The following is a 21426-nucleotide window of genomic DNA, read 5'->3' as shown; positions in this document are numbered from 1 at the left end:
AGCACTATTTCTAGGTTAGCGGAGTCTGTAACCTGAAGCGTATGTAACCTGAAGCATATGTAACCTGAGGTACCACTGTAACTGGCTAGAATATATCAAATTAAAAGCACACCACACATTAAAAGTACAGTACATTAAACAAGGCAACTTAAACCTGACCAAAACATGTTGGGTTTAAAAGGAGGAGAAGAAAGAAAAGAAAAAGAAAAGAAAAAAGTACAAACTCAGATTCCAGCCGGAAGTTTCACAGTTGCTTCTCTCCCACAACCCCCAAATGCCTTTCCGTCTCAGCAGACGCTATCTGATATTGCTCCAACTTCTCAGACTCAGCAACCACCCCAACACTGGGACGTCTCTGCCAAATACAGTCCAGACCCTCTCCATGTAGCCGCACGCACAGCTCCTAAACTCGCTTCTGCCAGGAGGCCTTTTAGATAAAAACTCTTCTTACCTGCTGCCCTCACCGATCTCAGTCATACCCAGCCATTCACACATTCCTTTTCTCCTCCCCGCAAGCCGCCCCCCCCCGAACCCCCATATCCGTCTACTGGAACGGCAACGTCTCCCTTCCAGGGAGTTAGCTATTCCACGTGTATCCCCCACCTGCATTGCTCCCTCTCTCATACACACAAACTGCCACGATCTCTTCACGTGTCTCGAAACCCCGACGTCCCCACGTGCTTGCTCCTCTACCTGGCGCTCCTTCCGCGGCACTTTCGAGAGCGACCCGCAACAACACAACACACAACACACGCGCGAGCACGTGCCCCGCCGCCCCTGTTTTACCTGGAACGGAGGCGCGTGCCCCATGGCCCGGTACGGGGTGGCCCCGGCCGGGCTGGGTCCCCGCAAAAGCCCCGGAGCCGGCGAAGGAAGGGTGGACAGCGCCGCCGAAGCAACCGGAGGGGGACCCCCGGGCTGCGGCGGCGGCGGCGTGAGAGGAAACCCCCCGCGGCCGGCCATGGGGAGCCGAAGTGAGGAAGTCGGCAGAGGAGGCAACGGCCGTCAGGCGCTCGGAGCGCGCCCCACAGAAAAAAAGGGAAGCGGCGCTGGCTGGCTGGCTGGCTGGCTGGCTGACGAAGCGGGGCGGCTCTCAACGAGCTGCCCGGCTCCTCCTCCGGGACCGCCTCCTCACAAGCAACCGCCAGAGCCCAGCCTGGGAGGGAGCGAGCGAGCGAGCGAGCGGGAGAAGCGCCTCTCGGGACCTTCGGGCCACTGCGCGCGAGGCGCCACTACCGAGCAACCGCCTCCTGAGAGACAGTCGCGCGGGGCTGGGCGGGCTCGCTTCTCCTTTTTTCTCTCACATGGGAGCCCCCCCCCCCCAACTCCGCATCCAGAGGGGCTTCACGCCCTCAAGAAAGTGCGCCTACGAAGGGGGTCTCCTCAGCCTTCAAAGTGTGCTGACCGCACGACCCTGGAGCATTGTGTGTTTTCGGAAGCAACTCTTTCAATCTCGCACTTCACTGCCTGGGGGAGATGAACGGTGGCACATTTCCTGGGGAGTAAATAAATAAGTAAATAACAACAACAACAATTTATTATTTCTACCCCACCCATCTGGCCGGGTTTCCCCCAGCCACTCTGGGCTGCTTTCAACAGAACATTAAAAACAGAATAAAACTTCAAACATTAAACACATGAGAATGCACCTAAAGACAGCCTACCATTTAGTCACCCTGCCACCCATCAAATTAGTGTGAGGTAAAATAAAAACAAATACTCAATCCTTTTGACAGCAAGATACCGGTTGGCTAAGCCTGAGCCACCCCAGGCAGTTTTCTCATCTGACTTCACTGGGAAATTCCCAGTGGCAGAAATGGGACTTGCTTTTTAACCTCCCATGCAGACCTGCCTGGCTACTAAGGTCATGGGGAGCCTGTGAAAGCTCATCTCATGGGATCAGTCAGATAGAGGGCCTTTTCTGTTTTGGTGCCCATGGTAGTGTGTGAGGCATGATGTGCCAACTAGGATGTGGTTTCTATGCATGTTGAAAACCTACCAGTTTACTGAGGCCTTTGCTGACCACTGAGGCCAGCCTTTGGTGTAATGCAGTTAAACGTACTGGCTGTTAAGGCTGCTGGTGTGGGGTTTTTTTGGTATTTTTAATGGATTTTACTGTAAACTGCCTTGAGATGTTTTGATAAATGGGCAGTCTATATTTTTAATAAATAAACAACCTGGCATATTAACGGAGGGCCCACCTGTTCACCTGTGCCAACGTGCCAATGAGGCAAAACGAGAAAGGCATCCAATAAGGTTCTCACTGCCACTACCGGTGTTTCATCACGTTTCTTTTCATTATTTATTGAATAAGGTGTTGGAAAACAGGTAAATAGCATCTAACAAAGACGGTAGGTCTTTCACGTTCTACATGGCCATTTCAGTTTTGAGAATGGATATGATCCTGTCGTTTTGTGCCATGTACTCATTTCTTTTTGTCTCGGGAAACAAGAAGGCCAAAGCAGATGTCAGGCAAGTGCCTTTTGAGGAGACCATGCCATCAGCAGGCCCTTTTCCTCATTGCTCTCTGCCTCCACCCAGATGGCCAGAGGACCCAGATGACCTTGTGAACCAGTGTAGTGTATGGTCAGAGTGTTGGGCTAGGAGCTGGAATGGAAGACTAAGGTTCAAATCCCCACTCAAAGTGGCCTTGGCCTATATCTAATACAGTATATATCTTTATATAATTAGCAATTTTAATTAGGGTTGCCAGATCAGGATTACCCCAAACTATTTAAGATTTCAGCCCCCAAACCTGAAACTTAGGGTGATATAATGTTGGGTGGGCCCTGGAGATGGAGGTTGATTGGGAGAGGGTAGCGGCAGGACGCCCATCCACCCTGAGTGTCTATGCTCTAATTTGCAGTCAGCTCCTGCTGAGCTGAAGCTTGCAAGCTGCATGTAAATGTCTCCCCTACCTCCCAGACCACCTTTGCCTTATGTGATTGTCTTGTCAGAACGGTATTGCTGTAACACTTTTCCTCCAACAGCATGGAGCAATGTCTCTTACACAGAGGAGAAGCATTCACCCTCACAGGTAGGGAAGCTCTCTGTTGGCAAAGGCCAGGCACTCTGCTTCAACCACTGCTGGCCATAAACTCCTGAGCACTTAGGCCTTGTGGGGTCACAGCTCAAATACAGGCAGCTGAATAAGCACACACCGAGTTCTTCTGGGTATGATCACAGTCCTTGCAGTCTCTCCCTTCACTTATGTGGGTGTGCTGAGACACCAAACACCACTCATTCTTTTCTCTCATTGTCAAAGGCTCAGGATAAGGCATTGCTAGAGTGACTGGTTGACAGCGTCACACATCTATCTTTCCCTTTCACAAATTCCTGCATCCCAGATGCCGGTCAATAAAGTTTATGACATTGCCACACATTGTGGCTTTACTGGGAGTGGTAGATTGGGATCCCTTTGCCACACCCTTCAGGAATATTTGTATATCTGAATACCTACCAGATGGCAGAGCGCAAGTAACAGGAAGGGTGGCCAGATGTACACAGAGTACTGGACTAGATGGAGAGAAGTTACTTGTCCAAAGTCATGAACAGAGTTCAAGGCAGAGGTGGGAACAGCCTCACTGCATTAAAAAAAACAAACCCTCATCATGTCCCTTTCAATCAATTTCATCCTCAAACCATTACTTTTCCTCCCTGACCTGTCCAAATAATTTCACTTTCCAAAATTATGTTTGACTCTATTTACCCCCACATGTGTTCCATGTTTCTGCCGCCTACATTACAGAGCCTTTAGGTTGGCTATTATTATTTATATCATTTATGAATCACTTCCTGCGAGGGTCCTCAAAGCAACTGGCATTATGACATATATAAAACATTTTTAAAAAACTACACACACACACACACACACACACACACACACACACACACACACACAGCAATTGCATGCAAAACCACATATTTAGCAGGCATTGAAAAGCCAATAGGGTAGGTTCTGTCTGATATGTGGAATGGAGCCCCTGACAGGATAGTATCTGCACTGTGCCCACTCCTACAGAACTCAGTGATATGTGTAGGTATGTGGTATGTGTAGGATGAGACAATCTTTTAGGTATCCTGCTAGGCTGTATAGGGTTTTGTACACCAATACCGGCATCTTGAACCTAGCCTAGTATGTCATTGGCAGGCAGTGCAATTCTTTCAGCAGTGGCCTAATGTGATGGTGACGTTGGCTCAAAGTCAGTACGTACAGTATCCGTATTTTCATTCCTTCCTTCAGGAGGTTTTGAGCTGAAGCTGCCAGGTGTCTATGAGACTCCATAGAAACTGAAAGTGAGGAGTCATCACTGTCTCAAGACACCATCCCTGGCCGGTTGCCTCCACATTGGGAAGACAGGTATGCAATGCTACCCGCCCCTCCTGCTCTGCCACTGTACCCTGGTACCCCTGTCCTATTAACAATAGCCTTTAAAAAATAATAATAAAGTTTTATTGAAGCATAATGACCATTACCGACAACGTAAAAGTACAATAGCAGAGTATGACACCATAACATATGTAAAAAAAGAGGCCGGGAGTAGTAACACACTACATATAAACCAAGACATCCATTTTTCCTGAGCTGGTGTAGATGATGCACGTTGGCCATCTATGTCCAAAGCATAAGAAATAAAACCCTGTCAGAGGACGTAGAAGCATTCCGGGTCTTCAATCTCTCTGGAGACCTGCAATTGGTGTGTTATTTTTTTCCACAATAGCCAAAGTCCGTAAGTTCTTATGCCACAAAGAGAAATGTAGATTCCCCCCCTCCAAAGTTTTCCGTTGCTGGGCTGTTGAAATCCCAGCAGCAGCTAGCATGGATGTCAAAGGTTCTTTAGAGTGCCAAGCTTTTGTGATATCTGTCCGCATGTTCAGTAATGACAGTTGTGGAGAAACCTGAACAGGTAGAATCATAGAATCGTAGAGTTGGACGGGACATTGAGGATCATTTAGTCCAACCCCCTGCAATGTGGGACTATGCACCTGCCCCATATGGGGATCGAACCTGCAGCCTTGGCGTTGTCAGCACCATGCTCCTAACCAGCTGATAAGCTATCCAGTAAGTTAACTATTTTAGATATTTCTTGATAAACTTGGGACCAGAATACAGTGGTACCTCAGGTTAAGTACTTAATTTGTTCCGGAGGTCCGTTCTTAACCTGAAACTGTTCTTAACCTGAAGCACCACTTTAGCTAATGGGGCCTCCTGCTGCCGCCGCGCTGCCGGAGCACGATTTCTGTTCTCATCCTGAAGGAAAGTTCTTAACCTGAAGCACTATTTCTGGGTTAGCGGAGTCTGTAACCTGAAGCGTATGTAACCTGAAGCGTATGTAACCCGAGGTACCGCTGTAATAAGAAATTCCTACCAAAGATGGGGGACTGTCCTTTAACAATAATATTTCGTATATTTTCATACTTTATATGTTAAATTTGAGTCATTGTACATTTTAAAACAACAACACGTATGTACGGCCTAAATAGGGGTTGAACAATACTGGGTTTGTTTTTGTGGAGGATATATTTGTTTTTTTACGAAGTAGAAGGATTAAGCGGCTACAGCATGGCTCCTGATCACTCGGATCCACATGTTGCATTGAGTCTGATCTATACAGTATGTGGAACACAAAATGACTTGGTAGAATCCTTAACCCACCAGTTTCCAAAAGGACAGAAACTTTGAGAAGCAGGAAGAGAGAGCGTCGGCCACCGAGTCCCTTATGCAGGAGAGAGACCCCATCAGCCACAAGAGGGCCTGCTTAGCTGCCGAAGGAGAAAGGGGAGGTCTTTCTCTCTTTATTCTTTTCTCTAGCCAGGATGTGGAATTGAGCTTCCTGGATTTTGCAGCTTGCAGCTGCTTCCCCTAAGACCCCCCCTCTCATCCCAGCTCCCTGCAAGGGGGCGAGGATTTCTCTGTAATCGGCCTTCACCATTCTCAGGCAGGCCGCACGTTGCAGTCCCTGGCTAGGTGCAGGTAAATGATCGGGGGTGGGGGTGTGTGCAAAAGATCAACCCGGCCTTTTCGATCTCCTCTGCCCCCACCCTCCCGCGCCGCCTTTGCAAGGTCCGATTCACAAGGAGGAAACAATGGAGGCTGTGCAGGACATAGATGGACCCCGAGGCGGAGGGTGCGGGGTGGTGACAGCATTTCGATGCAGCCGTTTCCCCCTTTGCTTCCAGGACTTAAGACATTGCACGAAGATCCTGGACTTAGAAGGGCGGGGGGCGATGTTTCATGCAATGTGGGAAAGAGAGGCAGCTTGAAGGGTGGCAAGGAGGGCCCAGTTCATTGCGATTGCCTTTTGTAACCTTTGCACCCATTTGCCCATGTCCCCCTTACTCAATTTTCAAAAGATGCTACCTCCCAACAAAGTACGTCCCTCCCCATAATTTATGGCTTCTTTCCCTCTCTCCGGCTCCCACCGCGCCCCCAGGAATTGCCCCGATTCCTCCGTAACACCCCACAGCTTTTTGCATGGACTTCTTCTCATAGTGAGGTAGTTTTGTTTCCACGCTGCATTTTTAAAATTATTTTTTAAGTATCCGTAGAGAGTTGGAAGACATTTAACACTAGCTTGGGCCCTTTGGGATAACGCTCCATGCAGTCGAGGAAGTGGTTTATAATCCACGAAAGCTTGTGTTACCGTAATATAATTGTTTTGTCTTTAGGATGCAACAGGATTTATATTTGCAAACAAACTCCGCTGGCCCTCTGGCATTTGCTCATATTTTGTCCTTTGTGTGTGCATGTGTTTTTTCACCGCCAGACAAGCCAACTGGACTGGAGGGGATTTTGAACCATGATCTAAAATATAACTAAACAAACAGTTTTGGGGACACAAAGTACTAACAGTACAGAGAAATGAAGAGCTGTTTTGCACATTACACAGAAATCCAGGTTTCCACCCCACCCCCATAGGGAGCTGTGGCCAGTCCAAGCTTTTCAACAACAAGGTGTGTGATGTGTGTGTTTTTAAATAGTTGTTCATCACATTGACACTTTCGATTTTTAGATGTACACTTGAGGGTGTGTTTTTTAAGGTATATACCTAAAAACCACAGGGTTGTATCCTGTTTTAGTCATACTCAGAGCAGACCCATAAAAATTAATTGACATGATTTAGTCCATTAATTATGGAATTATGTGAACAAAACGTGGTTGGATATACTGTAATGTCCAAAGTGGCCCAGGTTTCTTTACAGGCATTTTTTTTTACAAATGTAAGCAACGAAGAACAAGTCTTAGGTAACCAACTTATTCCCTGCAGTTACTTTGTGTCTTATTTCAACATTCCCTTGGTCTGATTTTCTAAGGACTAATAATCTGTAGCGATATATGGACATGTTCATGCTACCTTACAGTCTGTTGCAGCCAGAGACAACACAGACTTTTGTAGTGTTTGACTGCTGTACAGTGAGATAGTGCACTGTATATATAACAAAGAGCATCTAACCACATGTGGGTGGGTCAGATGTGTAATCCCATCACGAAGTGTAACATGCTCTTCCCAGTCCTTCCTCAAGGATGCCACAATACAAGTTGTGTAATAATAGCTTGTTGATTAGTTGCTTCAGTTCCATTCCCATTTTAAAATCTCTTGGTGTATTGTATGGTGTACACACCTCAGTAAAAGTCACCGGTTTCCCATGCTGAGCAGTCATTTATTTGAATTTATATCTCTACCCTTGTCCACTAGCTCAGTGGATCCCCTTAAACAAGCCATTACCTCTCAGCCTCAGTCCTTCCCCCAGCCCAACTCCAACATGGGGATAACGAAGCTGATCTTATATTACCAGATTGTTATGTGGATTACCAAGAGGTTAATGAAGTGCTCTGAAAACTCTTCAGGAGCCATTTAAATGGTATAGTGATTATAAAAAGAAAAACCTAAAAGCCACAGAGTAGCTTAGAAACACTGTCCAACAAAATTAAAAATATAATTGTTCAAATGAATAAACAGGCCTTAAACCTGGGGACAGAAATAAGACATGGCTGAATCCAGTGTTAGTCATACTTAGAATAGATTGCTAAGTGGTGCCCATTCATTTCAGCGGGTCTGCTCTTGAGTTTGACTAACATTAGAGTTGCTTCTTGGTGGCCCTCCCTGGGAATGTTGTTCCATAATTATGACTCATCTCTTGAGAAAGCCTGGCACCAAGCAGCCATAGAATTCACCTCCCTAGAGGAAAGCACCCACATTAGGGCCCTTCCAGCATATCCCAGAAAATGTACAGAAGGATGCAATCCCAAAGTTTTGCAATGCCTAAGCCACTTCATCAGACCCGTCCCCATCTCATAATACGACAGTTTGCCCCTCTCACAACATCATTTTCTCTTTCTGCCCCACCTGCTCCCTCCAGTGTCACCCCATTGCTACATGGATATGATTATCAAAAACACTGGGTTGCTGTAGAACGGTTTCTACAACGTGACATGGCACAAACTCCTTCAGTTCTTTTTTTTATTTAGGTGCTTGTCGGGAGCCTCCTTTGCCAAGAGAAAGAAGAAGGACTCCAGGCATTTCTGGTGAGAGAGTACCCGTGTGTGCCGAGATGCAGGAGAGCTATGAAACAGTGATCTCGCTGGGTAAGGGATCCCACTGCTTAAAATGTCTGTGCCGCCGGACTTGAACTCGAACCTTATCTACCCAGAACTAAAAATAGCCCTGTGGCATCTCAAGTGATCACATGGAAATTGTGTCGTGATGCCAGTTTGCCTCAATCACTGACTTTACCTCCAGTGGCGCCCTCTTCCCTTGTCTCCCAAGACAGATGAACGCCAACAAAATAGTGGGGACCGCACGTTGGTTTATATACATTTTTTTGCGGTGGGAAAGAGCTGCTGATTTTTAAGGCCATATACACGTCAATACATTCTCCCCTATATAGCAGGGTTTCCCAAACTTGAGTCTCCAGCTGTTTTTGGACTAAAACTCCCATTATCCCTAGCTAGCAGGACCAGTGGTCAGGGATGATAGGAATTGTAGTTTCAAAATAGCCAGAGACCCAAGTTTGGGAAACCCTGCTATATAACATCCAAAGACCACTGCCTAGCCAAACATTTTATCCTCCAGAAGTATCTTGTTTGGCATATCAACCTGTTTTCTGCTCCTCTCCTCTTAGCGGAAGAAATTGCCATTAGCTGGCCCCGGATAACTGCCTTCACAGAGACCCGAGGGCGCCGAGGTTTGGCTCCTGGTAAGTCCTTTATTTGAGAGGATTTTAAGAAATTGTGTGTGGTGACAGAGTGGACTACAAATCCTTCCTCTGTTCAACTACCTAAAAGAGTGGAACTCATTTCTCCCTTGTGAGCTGTAAGCCTTCCCTTCTCAAACTGCCCTGAAAAGGAAACTAGAATTGGCTCCCACGTTGCAGGGCAGCAGAAACTTACGGTCGCAACCTTCTGAGGGCCACATGCCGGTAGTGGGTGGGGGCCAGGCAGAAGCGGACAGAGCGGCGGATATGACTCTTACCTTTGTGTGCAGCAGGCGATGCAGAAATCAGGAGTTTATACACACACACCCCACACCCATCTCTCCATCCAGGCAAACAAGAGTTGTTATTAAAGGTCAAGGGCACATTCCAGCCAGGCAAAAGCTTTCAAAGAGGACATGAAAGAGGGTCGGTGTGGTGGGTGTGCAGCCTGGGAAGAGGTAGTGTGGCCTGAGGAAATTCCTGAAGGCCCAGCTAGAGCTGAAGGGCCCTGGTGTTCCCCACCTGTGTTCTGCTGTATGAGTTTCTTCCGATCATGGTCCTAAATATTTCAATTTGTCAATAGTTGTAGACAGTGTTTGATATTAGCCAGGCTAGCGGCCAAGTGAAGATGCCTGGGTGCCAGGATGGTGCCTGACATCTCCACCATCTGGAGGTGCGTGCCTGGGGATCATTGGATCTGGACTGTTTTCACACACTAGTACCCCATCCTGTTATATTTTATCTGCACAATCAGAATGAATTTCAGGAACCAAAATGCTTTTTCTGTGCCGCCTGAGCAGGAGCAGTGACCAACATTACAGTTAACCGCTTATCTTCACTTACCCCACTCCCACCGCCCTGCTCACAGTTGTGAAGAATATTCTTATGTTATGAATGGTCCATGTCACCATTAAGAAAAAGAGGTAGGGACAGGAATGTATGTGGACTTTCCTTCTTTTAAGTTCTCAAAGTTCTTAATCTAGCTGAAGGTTGTCATCTGAACTCACCAGATGTTTAAGTGATAATCACAGCCAGTCAATCCTTTGGAAAAATAAGACTTTAGAGCCGTCTTGCCCCAAAATGACAACTAGACATTCCATTTTGGCGACTGTAACCTTGGTTTATTTGAGTTTATTTATTTGAGTTTCTAACACTGACTGCAGAAAGGATGGAACCTCATTTACAAACTGTCGGGTACTCTGACTCAGGTGGTGACAAGCGCTCACAGCAAAGTCTGCTGTTCCTTTTGTAACCTCCCCACCCCCAAGCGAGAGCAGAGCCTCTGAGCTGCTTGGCTAAACCGTCAAATTCTCCCTTTACCATCCTCACTCTCTCCTGATTGGCTGTGTCTCCTCCCTGCCACGAACGGCTCTGGGTCTCCAGGATGACGACCCAACAGCCTGTCCCATCGCAGCAATCCTGGAGCAGACAAAGACAGCCGTCTTGTCTTAACTCGCACCATTTGTCCCAAGGGCACAATCCTCCTGCAGTGTTTCGCAGGCCTTGCCTCCGTGTAAATTAGCTCACGCCTAGAATAGGCAACAGGGCTCCTAGGGCCCTCCGTTCACAGCGGAGTCTGGCATTCCTTTCACTTTGTTTCTCTTCCTCTTCCCAGGGCTAGAAATGGAACCTGAGCAGGGGCAATTGGCACCTTTGCAGGGGCAGGCGGCAGCAGCAGCGGCAGCAGCAGCTACAGCCGGCTCGAGTGAAGAAGGGATCCTGCCGGACTTCCGGAGGCAGCTCGGGGTGATCCTGCAGACTGTTGGCAAGGCACAAGTGGAGAAGATGCTGAGGGAGCTGGTGAAGGAGCAGGAGCAGCAGGGAAGAGTCAGGCGGCGCAAAAGGGTGACCCGTAGCCCCCGCCTTGGAGGTAAGGGCATCAGCTGGGGCAAGTGGAGCTCTGAGACCTGGCCACCTTGCTCTGGGCAGCTGAAAAGGTGTGGCAGGCAGGATTGAGCATTGCAGCAATCAGACACTACCATTTAATTCTTAACTGTTTTTAAGATCTGCGGTCAAGGATTTGCCTGCTTTTATTTCAAACCACAATGTGATATTCAGGGCCACCCTCCTGACCCCTCCAGTCATCTTGGCCTCCCTGGCTTACATAGTCTTCAGGCTTCTTCTCTTTCTCTCTGCCTTCCTACTAATTGCTCGAAACCCTCTGCCATCGTGTACAGTGTGAGCTTTTTCTGGCTTAGCCTTTCTCCTTGGACACCCATCCTTCCGCTCCCTGCCACCTAAACCCTTCTTTTCTGCATAGCATCTCGGCCCCCAAATACAACTTAGTCGTACCTTGGAAGTCGAATGGAATCCCTTCTGGAAAGTCCATTCGACTTCCAAAACATTCGGAAACCAAAGGACGGCTTCTGATTGGCTGCAGGAAGCCCATGCAGCCAATTGGAAGCCATGGAAGCCCGTCAGATGTTCGGCTTCCAAAAATAGATCGCAAACCGGAACAGTCACTTCTGGGTTTGTGGCATTTGGGAGCCAGAACATTCGAGAACTAAGCTGTTCGAAAACCAAGGTACAACTGTAGTGGAAAACTTCCAGATATATTCAGATTCACCAAATTTACTGCAAATGTGTTTACTTTTAACCTACCTTGGGGTCACATTTTGATTTGGTTTATTTTTAAGCAAACAAACAGAATCCCAACAATAATTCAGAACAAAAATATCACTTATTCCTGTCTTCTCCTGCAGTGTGGGGAGAAGGAGGAAAAATGCCTTTATTGATAGCGCTTTGGGCCCTGAGGGGTATGGACACCCATGCGAAAGTTGCAGTTAATGTTAAATGCAGTTTAAAGGGCTGGTTTTAACCTATGGGGTCTAAATGATGTGAGTCCAATGTACCAACTGCCTCCACACATTCCTAAGGAGCTGTCTTATACCAAACCAAACTATTTAACCCACATCTCTGCTAGGATGGGGAACCTCAGGCCATGGGAACAAATGCAGCCCTACAGACCTATCAGACCCCACCCCTCTTCCCCCTGGGATGCCCCCACATGTCACCAGCCCTGCTTTTCACCCTCCGTGAGAGTGTTTGCCTGGCTTGAAAGTATCCTTGAACTCTAATAACGAAGGATAGAGCAGGGTGTGATGTGTGTGGAAAGAAGGCTATTATTACTATAATTTATCACCTGCCTTTCACCCTAAGGTCCCAGGGCAGGTTACAATTGAAATACAATATTAAAAACTCTTACCTTCCCAGAAATAATGTAGGTCCTAAAAACAGGCATCTCAAGTGTCAGAAGCCAGGGTACAGAGGTACTTACTTGCTGTACAAGTAAGTGTAAAATCAGTGTTTGTTGCTCTGTCTCGTTTTTCTCTGGCCCAGACAACCACTGTCAACTGGCCCCTGTAGGCTTCCCTAGAAGGGAAAATGGCCCTCAGGGTGAAAAGGGTTCCCTACCCCTGGTCCAGCCTGTCTTTTGTTGGTGCCAGGTTTTCAGGGTCTCTGCTGGACATCTTTATTACCCAAGATATTTTGATGGAGGGCTTTTTCATGGGCCCTTTTACATGCAAAGCATCCACTCTGCTGCAGAGTCTCTCTTGTGATCTGACGCAGCACACTCTGTAAACTGACCACGAGCACCTTCTCAGGAATATGGAAGAGTGAGTTCAGCTCCCCCTTGTAGACATTATTGTGTTCTCCCCCTGCCCCAAGGTGCAGAAATTTATCCACCTTTCTGTCTCAGCAGGTGATGAAGCAGGTGGGCAGAACAGCTCAGAGGCCTCACATGCTGGAACGTTGGAAGCACCCACCATCTTGTCTAGAAAGCCAGTTGCGAATGAGCTGCAGGTGCCCCTCTTGTGCCCAGGGCTGGTGGCAGGGCAAAAGCAACCCATTTCAGGGAAGATTTTTCATGGGGACGCCAGAGGGTGTAAGAACAGCCTTGTCCACCAGCAGAGCCCTCTGGGAACGAGATGGGGGGCAGGCCTTGAGCCCCGGGAGAGCGTTGGCTGCAGCCCACTCCACAGTATGAGCCGGGACTCCCAGGATGCCGCGAGACTCTGGCCGCCTTTTGGCGAAAGAGCCCAGTTCTTCTCGGCGTGGCAGAAACCACGCTTCACCCAGAGACGCCGGCGCCCGCCTGCAGGAGAGAAACCCCACCGCTGCGGGCCGTGCAGGAGGACCATTGTCGTCCCGCCACAGAGATCCAGCTCACCTCCAAATTCCGCCTTGGCTCCTGTCCTGGATTCTGCCTCCGCCTCTTCTCTTGCCTTGCCTCTGAACTCTGTAGGGGCAGCAACTACCCAGCTGCCAGGCGGGAACTCTGTTTCAGCCCAGCCCCGGAAACCCCACGGCTGCGAGGAGTGTGGCAAGCGGTTCCGAATCCTCGCCAACTTAGAGCGGCACCAGCAGCGCCACGCAGTGGAAAAGCCCCACCAGTGCCGTGACTGCGGGCGCCGTTTCCGCTGGGGCTGCCACCTGGAGCGCCACCGGCGGTCGCGCCGCTGCGTGGAGTGTGGTGGGGGGCTGGCCACGCCACCTCCACCCCCGTCCCCGCCCCCGGAACCCGACCGGCCCTATTCCTGCGGCGAATGCGGGAGGCGGTTCACCCAGCGCTCGGCGCTCAGCAAGCACCGGCGGCTGCACTCGGGGGAGCGGCCTTATGGCTGCGGAGAGTGCGGCAAGCGCTTCCTGCAGCGCTCCGACCTCACCATCCATGTGCGCTCACATTCCGGGGAGCAGCCCTACGTGTGCACGGAGTGCGGCCGCCGCTTCAGCGTCAGCTCGAACCTCAGCAAGCACAGGCGCATGCACCGCGGGGAGCGCCCCCACGCCTGCTCGGTCTGCGCCAAGCGCTTCCTGCAGCGCTCCGAGCTCCTCATCCACCAGCGTGCTCACACCGGGGAGCGCCCCTACCCCTGCACAGCCTGCGGGAAGCGCTTTGCTCGCCGGGCGCACCTCAAACGCCACCAGCGCACCCACGGCAGCGTGCCTGCCGCAACCACTGCCTCTCGTCACCAGAGTGCCCGTCTGCTGGCCCCCTCCGCAGCAGATACCACACCCCTTCTTGAACACGAAGGGGTGCCCGATGCCCTGGAGTCACGCCCCTGCTCCAACACACATGCTGCGGGCCCACGCCCACCAGCATCCGAGCCTGTCTTTTCAGCAGGCCGAAGTCCTGTGGGTGCTGCTTCGCTGGGCCTTCCCTGGGCCGTGACCTCCTCCGCCCGCCTCCCCTTCTGTTCCAGTTCTCTTTGATTTTGCTGTAGCCTTCCTGTATCCCTGCCCTTTGTCACTCCCTCGCGACCAGCAGGCTCCTCGGTTGAACCTCAGAGGCCCAGCTCTGGGTAGATGCAGTAGGGGCAGACCAGTTTCCAAAGGAGCAGGGGAGGCAGCAGGCAGTAGCTCGTATTTTTGGACCCAGCCCTTGTTTGCTAGGAAGCCTGGTGGTTTTCTTTTGCTTTTTTCCCCATCCTTGGAGCCTGCTAGGTTCTGCGTAGGGCCCCGATTCTGTGGGTGAGATGGAGGGAGTAAGGTAGGCATGCCAAGACCTTGGATGAGATGTCAGCTGCGTTCCCTGGACTTTTGACTGGGCTCTTTATTTAAAGTCTGTGGGAGAGGGGTTAGGTAGGCTACCTTTGTGGATTTGGGGAGGGAAGTACCCCAGGTTGATCGCAGCTAACCATTGCAAGCCGTCATTGTTGCTTGCGAGACACAGTAGGATCACCGGCATGCACTTCTGAGACAAACATGCACGGATACTTGCTCTCCTGACATCATCCAAGCACATGGTCACCTATCCCCCCCCCGCCCCCCCCCTATAATTTTGTAAATGTCATTAAGGCTCCTCCTGACACTCTAACCCTGGGTCTTCTTGGCTGACTGCCTCTCTTGACCAGACTGCCTTTGTTTCCTTTTGCGGGAAGAAAAGCTCAACAAGGCTTCTCCCAAGTGCTTGGCCCCAGTTCCCGAGACAAGATGGCACTCTTGGCCATGCTGTTGAGTCCCTCTCACAGAAAAAAAATGCTGACTGTGGCATAATCTGGGAAGTGGGTTGTGTGTGCAGTTTGTGGGACCCAACACAGCTCGTGCTTCTCTCTTCTGCCTGCAAAGAAGTTTCATGGCAAGGCCCAAGCCCTGGAAGATCTGGGACCACAGTGCAAGAAACAAGCCAAAAAGCAAGGAGGATGTTCACTGATTCTTCAGAGCAGTTCAGAAGCAGAGAAATGGTCCATTGAGTTGTGTCAGGATTTGAACTCGGTTGCTGCTTGTTGAATATGGGACAAAACGGCTGGTGCCTTCAAAAGGGGCTATAGTGCTTCCTTCACCATTAGCTCCCGAGAAAGCAGGCTGACGGAGGAGGAGAAGCAGGAGGCATGTGCTTTGATCAGAATTGTGGACTAGAACAATGGCGGAGTTGGGGGTGGGTGGGGAGTCTGGTTTTTACAGCCTCATATGTTTTCCAGCTCTAGTGAGAATGGTAAAGTCGCTGCTGAGTTGGGCTCAACCCCACGTGGCCTGTACCACTCTCTAGGACTGTTTCCAGCTCTATGGTAGTTTACCAGACCAGTGTTACTTCTCCAGTTGCTTGTACATTCCTGGTACCTTTTGGACTGGTGTTTCATGGCTAGGGGTGGGATCAGAGGGCTCTAGAGTAGGGAGGGGTTAATAATAACTGATTTAGGACTAATACAGTAGAACTTTGTTTTATCAAATCTTAGCATGGAGTGTCTTTAACCAACACAGAAAAACGATGAATCCAAAACTGTAGATGTAAATGAATCCAATAGAGTATTTTGCAACTCCCTTCCCCCAAAGAAGATATTTTGCACCTCTCAAGACTTAAATGTGAATTTTGTACAAGTATTTCGGGTTTGGTGAGGACAGATCCTCAGAACCCGGGTTTTGCTCGGTTCAAGGTCATTTGCCTCCATTTGACAAGTGTCTGGATGTGGGAAAATCTGTCACGTTTTGAATTTGTGCAATTTTCATTCTTTTTTTTTGAGGGGGGGGGTCAAAGTTGTCATTACAGTTGCAGCTGTAATGCACATCTTCTGCCACTTTATGACCTATGTGTGTTTTAAAAACACGAATAGGGAAACAAGTGGTCCTAAGCACAGCTGCAAGAATGGCATTGCTAGCTTGATAAAAAGTGAAAATTTGGGTTCTGTTCACGTACCTTGGATTCCATTGTTTTGGAAGAGTTTAAAAGGTTAGGCTGCAAACCGTAACCCCACTTATCAGGGAGTAATCCCCAGTGGATCCAAATAGGAGTTTCTGAGTAGGTCTGCACCAATTAGCTAAAGCCATTCTGATTGGCTCAGTTCTCTCTCCTGTCCTTTAACTGGTCTATAAAAGTGGGGAAATGCTGTGACAGAGCATTGACAGACATATTTGCATTTTAGTGTGAACTGTCAGATATGGCAAAAAAGTGGTGCTCATCAAGCTAGGCTTTGCAGGGTTCTTGGGGAGGGAAAAGCATTTTTAGCTACGGAGAGGGAGAAGACCTCCAACAGTTGGAACTGTGTGTATGTACAGGAACGATGATTCTTTTTAAGATACTGGGTGTGGGTCATTCTTCACGGCCCTCCTTAACATATTCACACAAGGCTTTGCTGCTGCAAGGCTGTTAGCCCATAGGTATTGCCAAAGGAGTTTTACATTCAGTTGGGATAGTATTTGAATGGTTTGATAAAGTAATAGAAACATTCCAGGTCCAAACAACTTGTGGCTACCAAGCTGAACCTAGTTCATTAGTGACATGGTGAAAGAACCTGAAGGGGGAGGGGAGGAGGAGAAACCCAAGGCCCTACTTGGGTCCATTGATTTCAGTGCAACTAAAACATGACTTAAGTTAGGATCCAAGCTGGTTTTGCAATCACAGGCACCAAAAACAGTTTAGTGATTTGCTGGTAGGTTGCAATTTAGGCTTGGTGAGTCGTACGTTACGCAGGCCTGTTTTAAACTTAATAGAGTTGGGTGATACAGAGTGGGTATTTTTGCCAGCCACCTAGAAGAGTCTAGCTAGGTAATGGACCATTGATGCAGGGATTCAGTATCAATTCCTGATAGCACCAAGGCTTCATTTGCGCATACTCCTCCCTTCCAAGTTACTAACAAATAACTAGGCTATTTCTAAAGGCTGATTTGGGCACTTCACTGGTAAGGGTACTTAGTACAGTCACCAAGATAAACCACCCTAGCAAATACATCCCACAAAAGGCATGAGTAGATCTAGGGTTTGACCAGTGAGCCTCAACTGAAATGCTTGTGATGAATCCATTGTCTCTCCAATGTGGAACTTGGCATGAGACCATATGTTGTGTTCAAAATAAGATTCCTACATCAAGTAAACCCAAATTTTGCAACAACCTGAATTCTCAGGCACCGTGACCTGTATGAGCTATACAAATTGGCCTATATTTTGTTAATCGTGGGAAAGGCGTACAAAGCATTTCCTCCTCAGCACAGGAATTCTTCTCAGGCTCCCTGGCTTCTGAGATCTCACCTGGTTTGTATATCATGCTCCTTTATTTTCAGATCTATCTCGACATGTATAAGGGCTAGAAGCTTGCTTTTAAAACTCAAAACTAACAAAAAGCTGAGATTTTCAGGCTGCTGGATTTTGTGTCCAGTGCTGTTTCATATACACGTGTGTGTGGTGCTTATTACAGAATATGCAGAGGCCTTGCTCGGTTCCCTTGGGTTGGAGAAAGGGCCTGACTCAGAGCAATTCTCCAACATAAAATTCTTAAAAAATAGAAAAGTGCAAGTAGAGACTGGGATGGTGGTGGTCTTTATTCAGAGATATCAAAACAAATGCATGAATACCCTCATTCCACTTTGGGGCTCAAGGGGGCTTCCCATGGGCATAAGTTTGGTGCAAACCAAAACAACTATTCAGCAGACTATGGAAATACTGGGTTGGTTGCCTTGCTGAGGTCAGAGGATTTACAAGGCATCAGCTCCTGTTTTGGCGGCTGCTGCAGCAGCAGCTGGAATGAGGAAGAACACTGGAATGGCACTGTTGGCTCCCGCTCAGCATTCTCACAAATGGTTAAAAGAGATGTCCGAAGGAAGGTGACAAGCAGGTGTGATGGGGATGTCCACGTGCTCTTTTCAATCCCCAGGATCAGGTAGTCGGCAGCCCTGAATTCAGAGTTTGTGCTTTTGGCTCTTTTTTGGCTATTAGCCACATATGTATCCTTCCTGAACCATTCAGATCCTGTAAAATATGTCAATGGCCAACTCGGCATCTTGTAGCTAGGGAGTTCCCAAAAAGAACCTCTTCCTTTGGTTTTACTTATCTATCAACTCCAGTGGAGGGTTTTGTTTGTTTTTTAGTTGGAAGTGAACCACCCACCCCTCTGCTCTTTCCACAGCACTTGTGTGATTTCATAACCCTTTCCCCGATCTGTTAGCAAATTGACCAAAGAGCTCCAGACAGCATGGGAAAGTGAAGTAAGCCACACCTTCGAAGAACGGGATGTTGGGGCTGTTGCCTCCAAATTCCTGTCGCTTAAGAGCCACCAGAACCTCCCGAGACTTGCAATTCTAGCCACGTAGAACATGAGGCTTCAGCCAACAGAATGCAGGCGACAATCTCCGGGGACTTTTCTGAGCCGGAACTCGGGAGGGGGAGGCAACAAAAATCCTGTCTTTTGCAGTTGGCAAGTCATGTCCTGTCCTGTCCCACAACTTCAGCAAAAGGTATTGGCCCCACAGTTCAGAGCAGCAGCCTCAGAGAGCTGTCGACTGTTTGATGCTATGGAAGCTGACGCGCGTTGGGGAGGTGGGGATGGACATGGCCCTGGCGACTCTGGCTCGGATGGAGTGCTTGTCCTGCCACCGGTGCCATCTCTTCCGGACTGCAGAACGAACCTGGGGAGACACACCACAAATACCCATAAATGTACTGTAAATAAAGGGGTAATCTGCCAATTAAAAAGGGGTGACAGATTTAATGGAGAACAAGGCTTGTGAAGGGATGGGGGATGGACCACCAGCAGCCTTTCAGGTGCTGCTGGACTACAACTCCCATCGTCCCTGTCCATTTGGCTGTGGCTGATGGGAGTTGGAGTTCCAAGTACATCTACAGGAAAGCTTCAGCAGGTGGAAGAACTTTGAGGTTTTGTTCCCGGCGGTAGAAGGGGCTGTACACACTGAAAATATCCTTTCCCAAAGTTATTCACAGCATAGGGGTGCCTCTGTGAATCTGTAGGACTAGCAGCCTTCTTGTACTTTATATTAGTAGGCTACTGGTGAGTTAATCAGGACTAATGGCCACCTCTGATTCCATAGGGTTGCCAAGGATGAATATGTAAAAAAAAAAAAATCCTTTAAAAATGCAAGTGTCACCATGCAGTGTAAAATCTTAACTTTCCTGGAGCTATTCCACCTGATCCTACATGCAGCAAGAGAGGGGGCAACATAAAATTCTTCAATTTGAAATGGATTGGTCATAGAAAAATTGCTCAAAGGGAGAGACGTTGTAGCATGGTCATTTTCCTGAGCTTTCCCCTGCAGGGATGTTTTGACAAAGAGGCAGTTTGTACTGCTTCATATGCAGAAGCACCAGTTCTGCTGTCATCCTGTTCTCCTAAGCATGAGGTTTCACCCTCTGCTTTGGGATGATTTGTGTCTGCTCATAGTAATTGATCTCGCCCCTGTGCCAACCCCTTGATCTGGCAATTCATCTCTTTTTCAAAAGGCTGTATGATAGATTGGGCAGCATGCAAGTTGAGACCCAGCAAGCCTCCCCCATCTCTGCCCACTCATTCCCCAACCCTGGCTCACCTCGCTGTTCAGGAAGCAGTAGAAGACAGAGACAAAAAAGCCCTGATTAGAGAAGAAAGAATAGCATAGTCAGGCTTTGGGAAAGAGAGAAATAACCGCAGCCTTTTGCACCATGTTTCCTGTGGGCACTTCCTATGGGGCTATTTTCCATTTTTAAAAGGCAAGTGGCAGATGCTTTGATCTGTAAACCTTGCCTTATAATCCAAGATGTTTGGGAGATGGGTGGGGGGAGAGAATAGACACAGAGTGGGGAATGAGATGCAATCTTCACATAATGAAATCTTTGCATGCTCAACAGCACAATCTCATCACTTTGCAAATACAATGCTGAGATCTGGACCATGCAGACAGGTTTCCTAGAGCCCTGGGAAGAAGAGGAGGAACATGATGAGGTTAGTAAATGGCCCCTGGAGCTGGGCATGCAGTGATTCTACCAGAGCCAAAACAAAACAAATTCCCAAATCAGATTTAAGTATTTTTTGTTTTTGCTACAAATTTTCCATATGAAAGTCAACCCTTGGGAGATAAGCCTTGCAAGTGAATTTTAAGGAAGTTTCATGCTGCCGATTTCGATATCTCAATATGGTGCCCCCCCCCTTTCTAAAACCCATATATGTTCAACAGAAGCCCTAGTTTGGGATCGCCAGTGGGTAGGGATAATGTGATTTAAAACAACATTAAAATAAATACACTGAAGTTATTGCAAGCAATTTCGAGTTATAAGATTCTGTATGGATTTTGCACCCCTTAACCCCAAATGCATTTGGGCTCTAGTTTCCACAAGGTTTTCCATACCTGGAAGGACTCCAAGACAGAGTTGAAGTAGATGAAGACTACCCGGGATATTTCATCTTCACCGGGGTTGACAAAGAAAAGCATGTAGGTAATGCCCAGCAAAGGAAGGAGCACAAGGGTAGCCTTCACAGCTTTTCTGAAGGAAGAGCACAAGTCTTAAAATCCAAGTGAGTTCCAGACTGGCACCCCAGTGTCCCCTCGCCAATGGTTAGGGTTGGATCTACACATGTAGCAGAATGAAGTGGGAATGAGGTGGTAGAGTCCAAAGGGTGGACTGAGGCTAGGATCCCATTCCTGAATTCTCTCTCTCTCTCTCTCTCTCTCTCTCTCTCTCTCTCTCTCACACACACACACACACACACACACCAAAGCCACTTCCTGCAAATGGGACTCTATAGCAGCAAATAGAAGGATAGCTAGAACTTCTCCTAGTGTGCTTGCAGGGAACCTTCCACAAATAACACTTGAAAATGATATATCCCAGGCAGCAGTCTAACAGCTGCATTCTGGATTAGTTGTAGTTTCCGAGTCACCTTCAATGGCAGCCCCGCAAAGAGTGCATTGCAGTAGTCCAAGCAGGAGAGGGTTGGTCCTGGTTCAGGGCAAATTCTAGAATTGACCTCTGGCTCAGAGTAAGCCCTGAGCCTTACTTCCTGCGTCTGGGTTACCAGACTCCTGCCTTTT

General features: G+C 48.4%; 3 protein-coding genes across 13 annotated transcripts in view; 1 reads left to right on the top strand and 2 right to left on the bottom strand.

Moving 5' to 3' along the window:
- Window positions 1-1153, bottom strand: part of SMARCD2 (SWI/SNF related BAF chromatin remodeling complex subunit D2) — a 29291-nt gene extending 28138 nt beyond the window's left edge. The window contains exon 1 of one of the 2 annotated variants that reach the window (XM_028703150.2): window positions 787-1153. In XM_028703150.2, the coding sequence (XP_028558983.2) occupies window positions 787-963 (177 nt within the window). In that variant the 5' untranslated portion in view covers window positions 964-1153. The remainder of the gene's footprint in view (window positions 1-786) is intronic. The other variant, XM_028703151.2, reaches the window with a different exon arrangement.
- Window positions 1154-1305: 152 nt separating this feature from the next.
- Window positions 1306-15990, top strand: LOC114582256 (uncharacterized). 6 transcript variants are annotated; one of them, XM_028703146.2, is made up of 6 exons: window positions 1306-1514; window positions 4244-4360; window positions 8471-8587; window positions 9124-9198; window positions 10811-11065; window positions 12896-15990. In XM_028703146.2, exons 3-6 carry the CDS (start codon window positions 8554-8556, stop codon window positions 14407-14409), a joined length of 1878 nt encoding a protein of 625 aa, XP_028558979.2. In that variant the 5' UTR covers window positions 1306-1514; window positions 4244-4360; window positions 8471-8553; the 3' UTR covers window positions 14410-15990. The 6 variants fall into 6 exon arrangements, with proteins under 6 accessions (XP_028558979.2, XP_077773430.1, XP_028558980.2 ...); XM_028703147.2 differs by lacking the exons at window positions 1306-1514; window positions 4244-4360 and adding exons at window positions 5794-5974; window positions 6768-6954; XM_077917304.1 differs by lacking the exon at window positions 1306-1514 and having other exon boundaries at window positions 4229-4360.
- A 1938-nt stretch (window positions 15991-17928) lies between these two features.
- The window catches only part of CRHR1 (corticotropin releasing hormone receptor 1), a 62368-nt gene continuing 58870 nt past the window's right edge, over window positions 17929-21426 (bottom strand). For 4 of the 5 annotated variants that reach the window (XM_028703155.2, XM_028703160.2, XM_028703157.2 and 1 more), the window contains 3 exons: window positions 20743-20878; window positions 19948-19989; window positions 17929-19032 (listed from right to left, as the gene is read on the bottom strand). In XM_028703155.2, the coding sequence (XP_028558988.1) occupies window positions 18892-19032; window positions 19948-19989; window positions 20743-20878 (319 nt within the window). In that variant the 3' untranslated portion in view covers window positions 17929-18891. The remainder of the gene's footprint in view (window positions 19033-19947; window positions 19990-20742; window positions 20879-21426) is intronic. The other variant, XM_028703156.2, reaches the window with a different exon arrangement.

Source organism: Podarcis muralis, chromosome 13 (assembly GCF_964188315.1).
Source record: "Podarcis muralis chromosome 13, rPodMur119.hap1.1, whole genome shotgun sequence".
Taxonomy (NCBI): Eukaryota; Metazoa; Chordata; class Lepidosauria; order Squamata; family Lacertidae; genus Podarcis; species Podarcis muralis.
The sequence above is the reverse complement of the archived record's forward strand: the minus strand, read 5'-3'. Positions and strand labels throughout refer to the sequence as shown.

Excerpts from the sequence above, each read along its gene's own strand:
- LOC114582256 (XM_028703146.2), top strand. The coding sequence starts at position 8,554 with ATGCAGGAGAGCTATGAAACAGTGATCTCGCTGG. Across the intron at positions 8,588-9,123 it reads TGAAACAGTGATCTCGCTGG|CGGAAGAAATTGCCATTAGC; the intron begins GTAAGGGATCCC and ends CTCTCCTCTTAG. Across the intron at positions 11,066-12,895 it reads CCGTAGCCCCCGCCTTGGAG|CAGGTGATGAAGCAGGTGGG; the intron begins GTAAGGGCATCA and ends TTTCTGTCTCAG.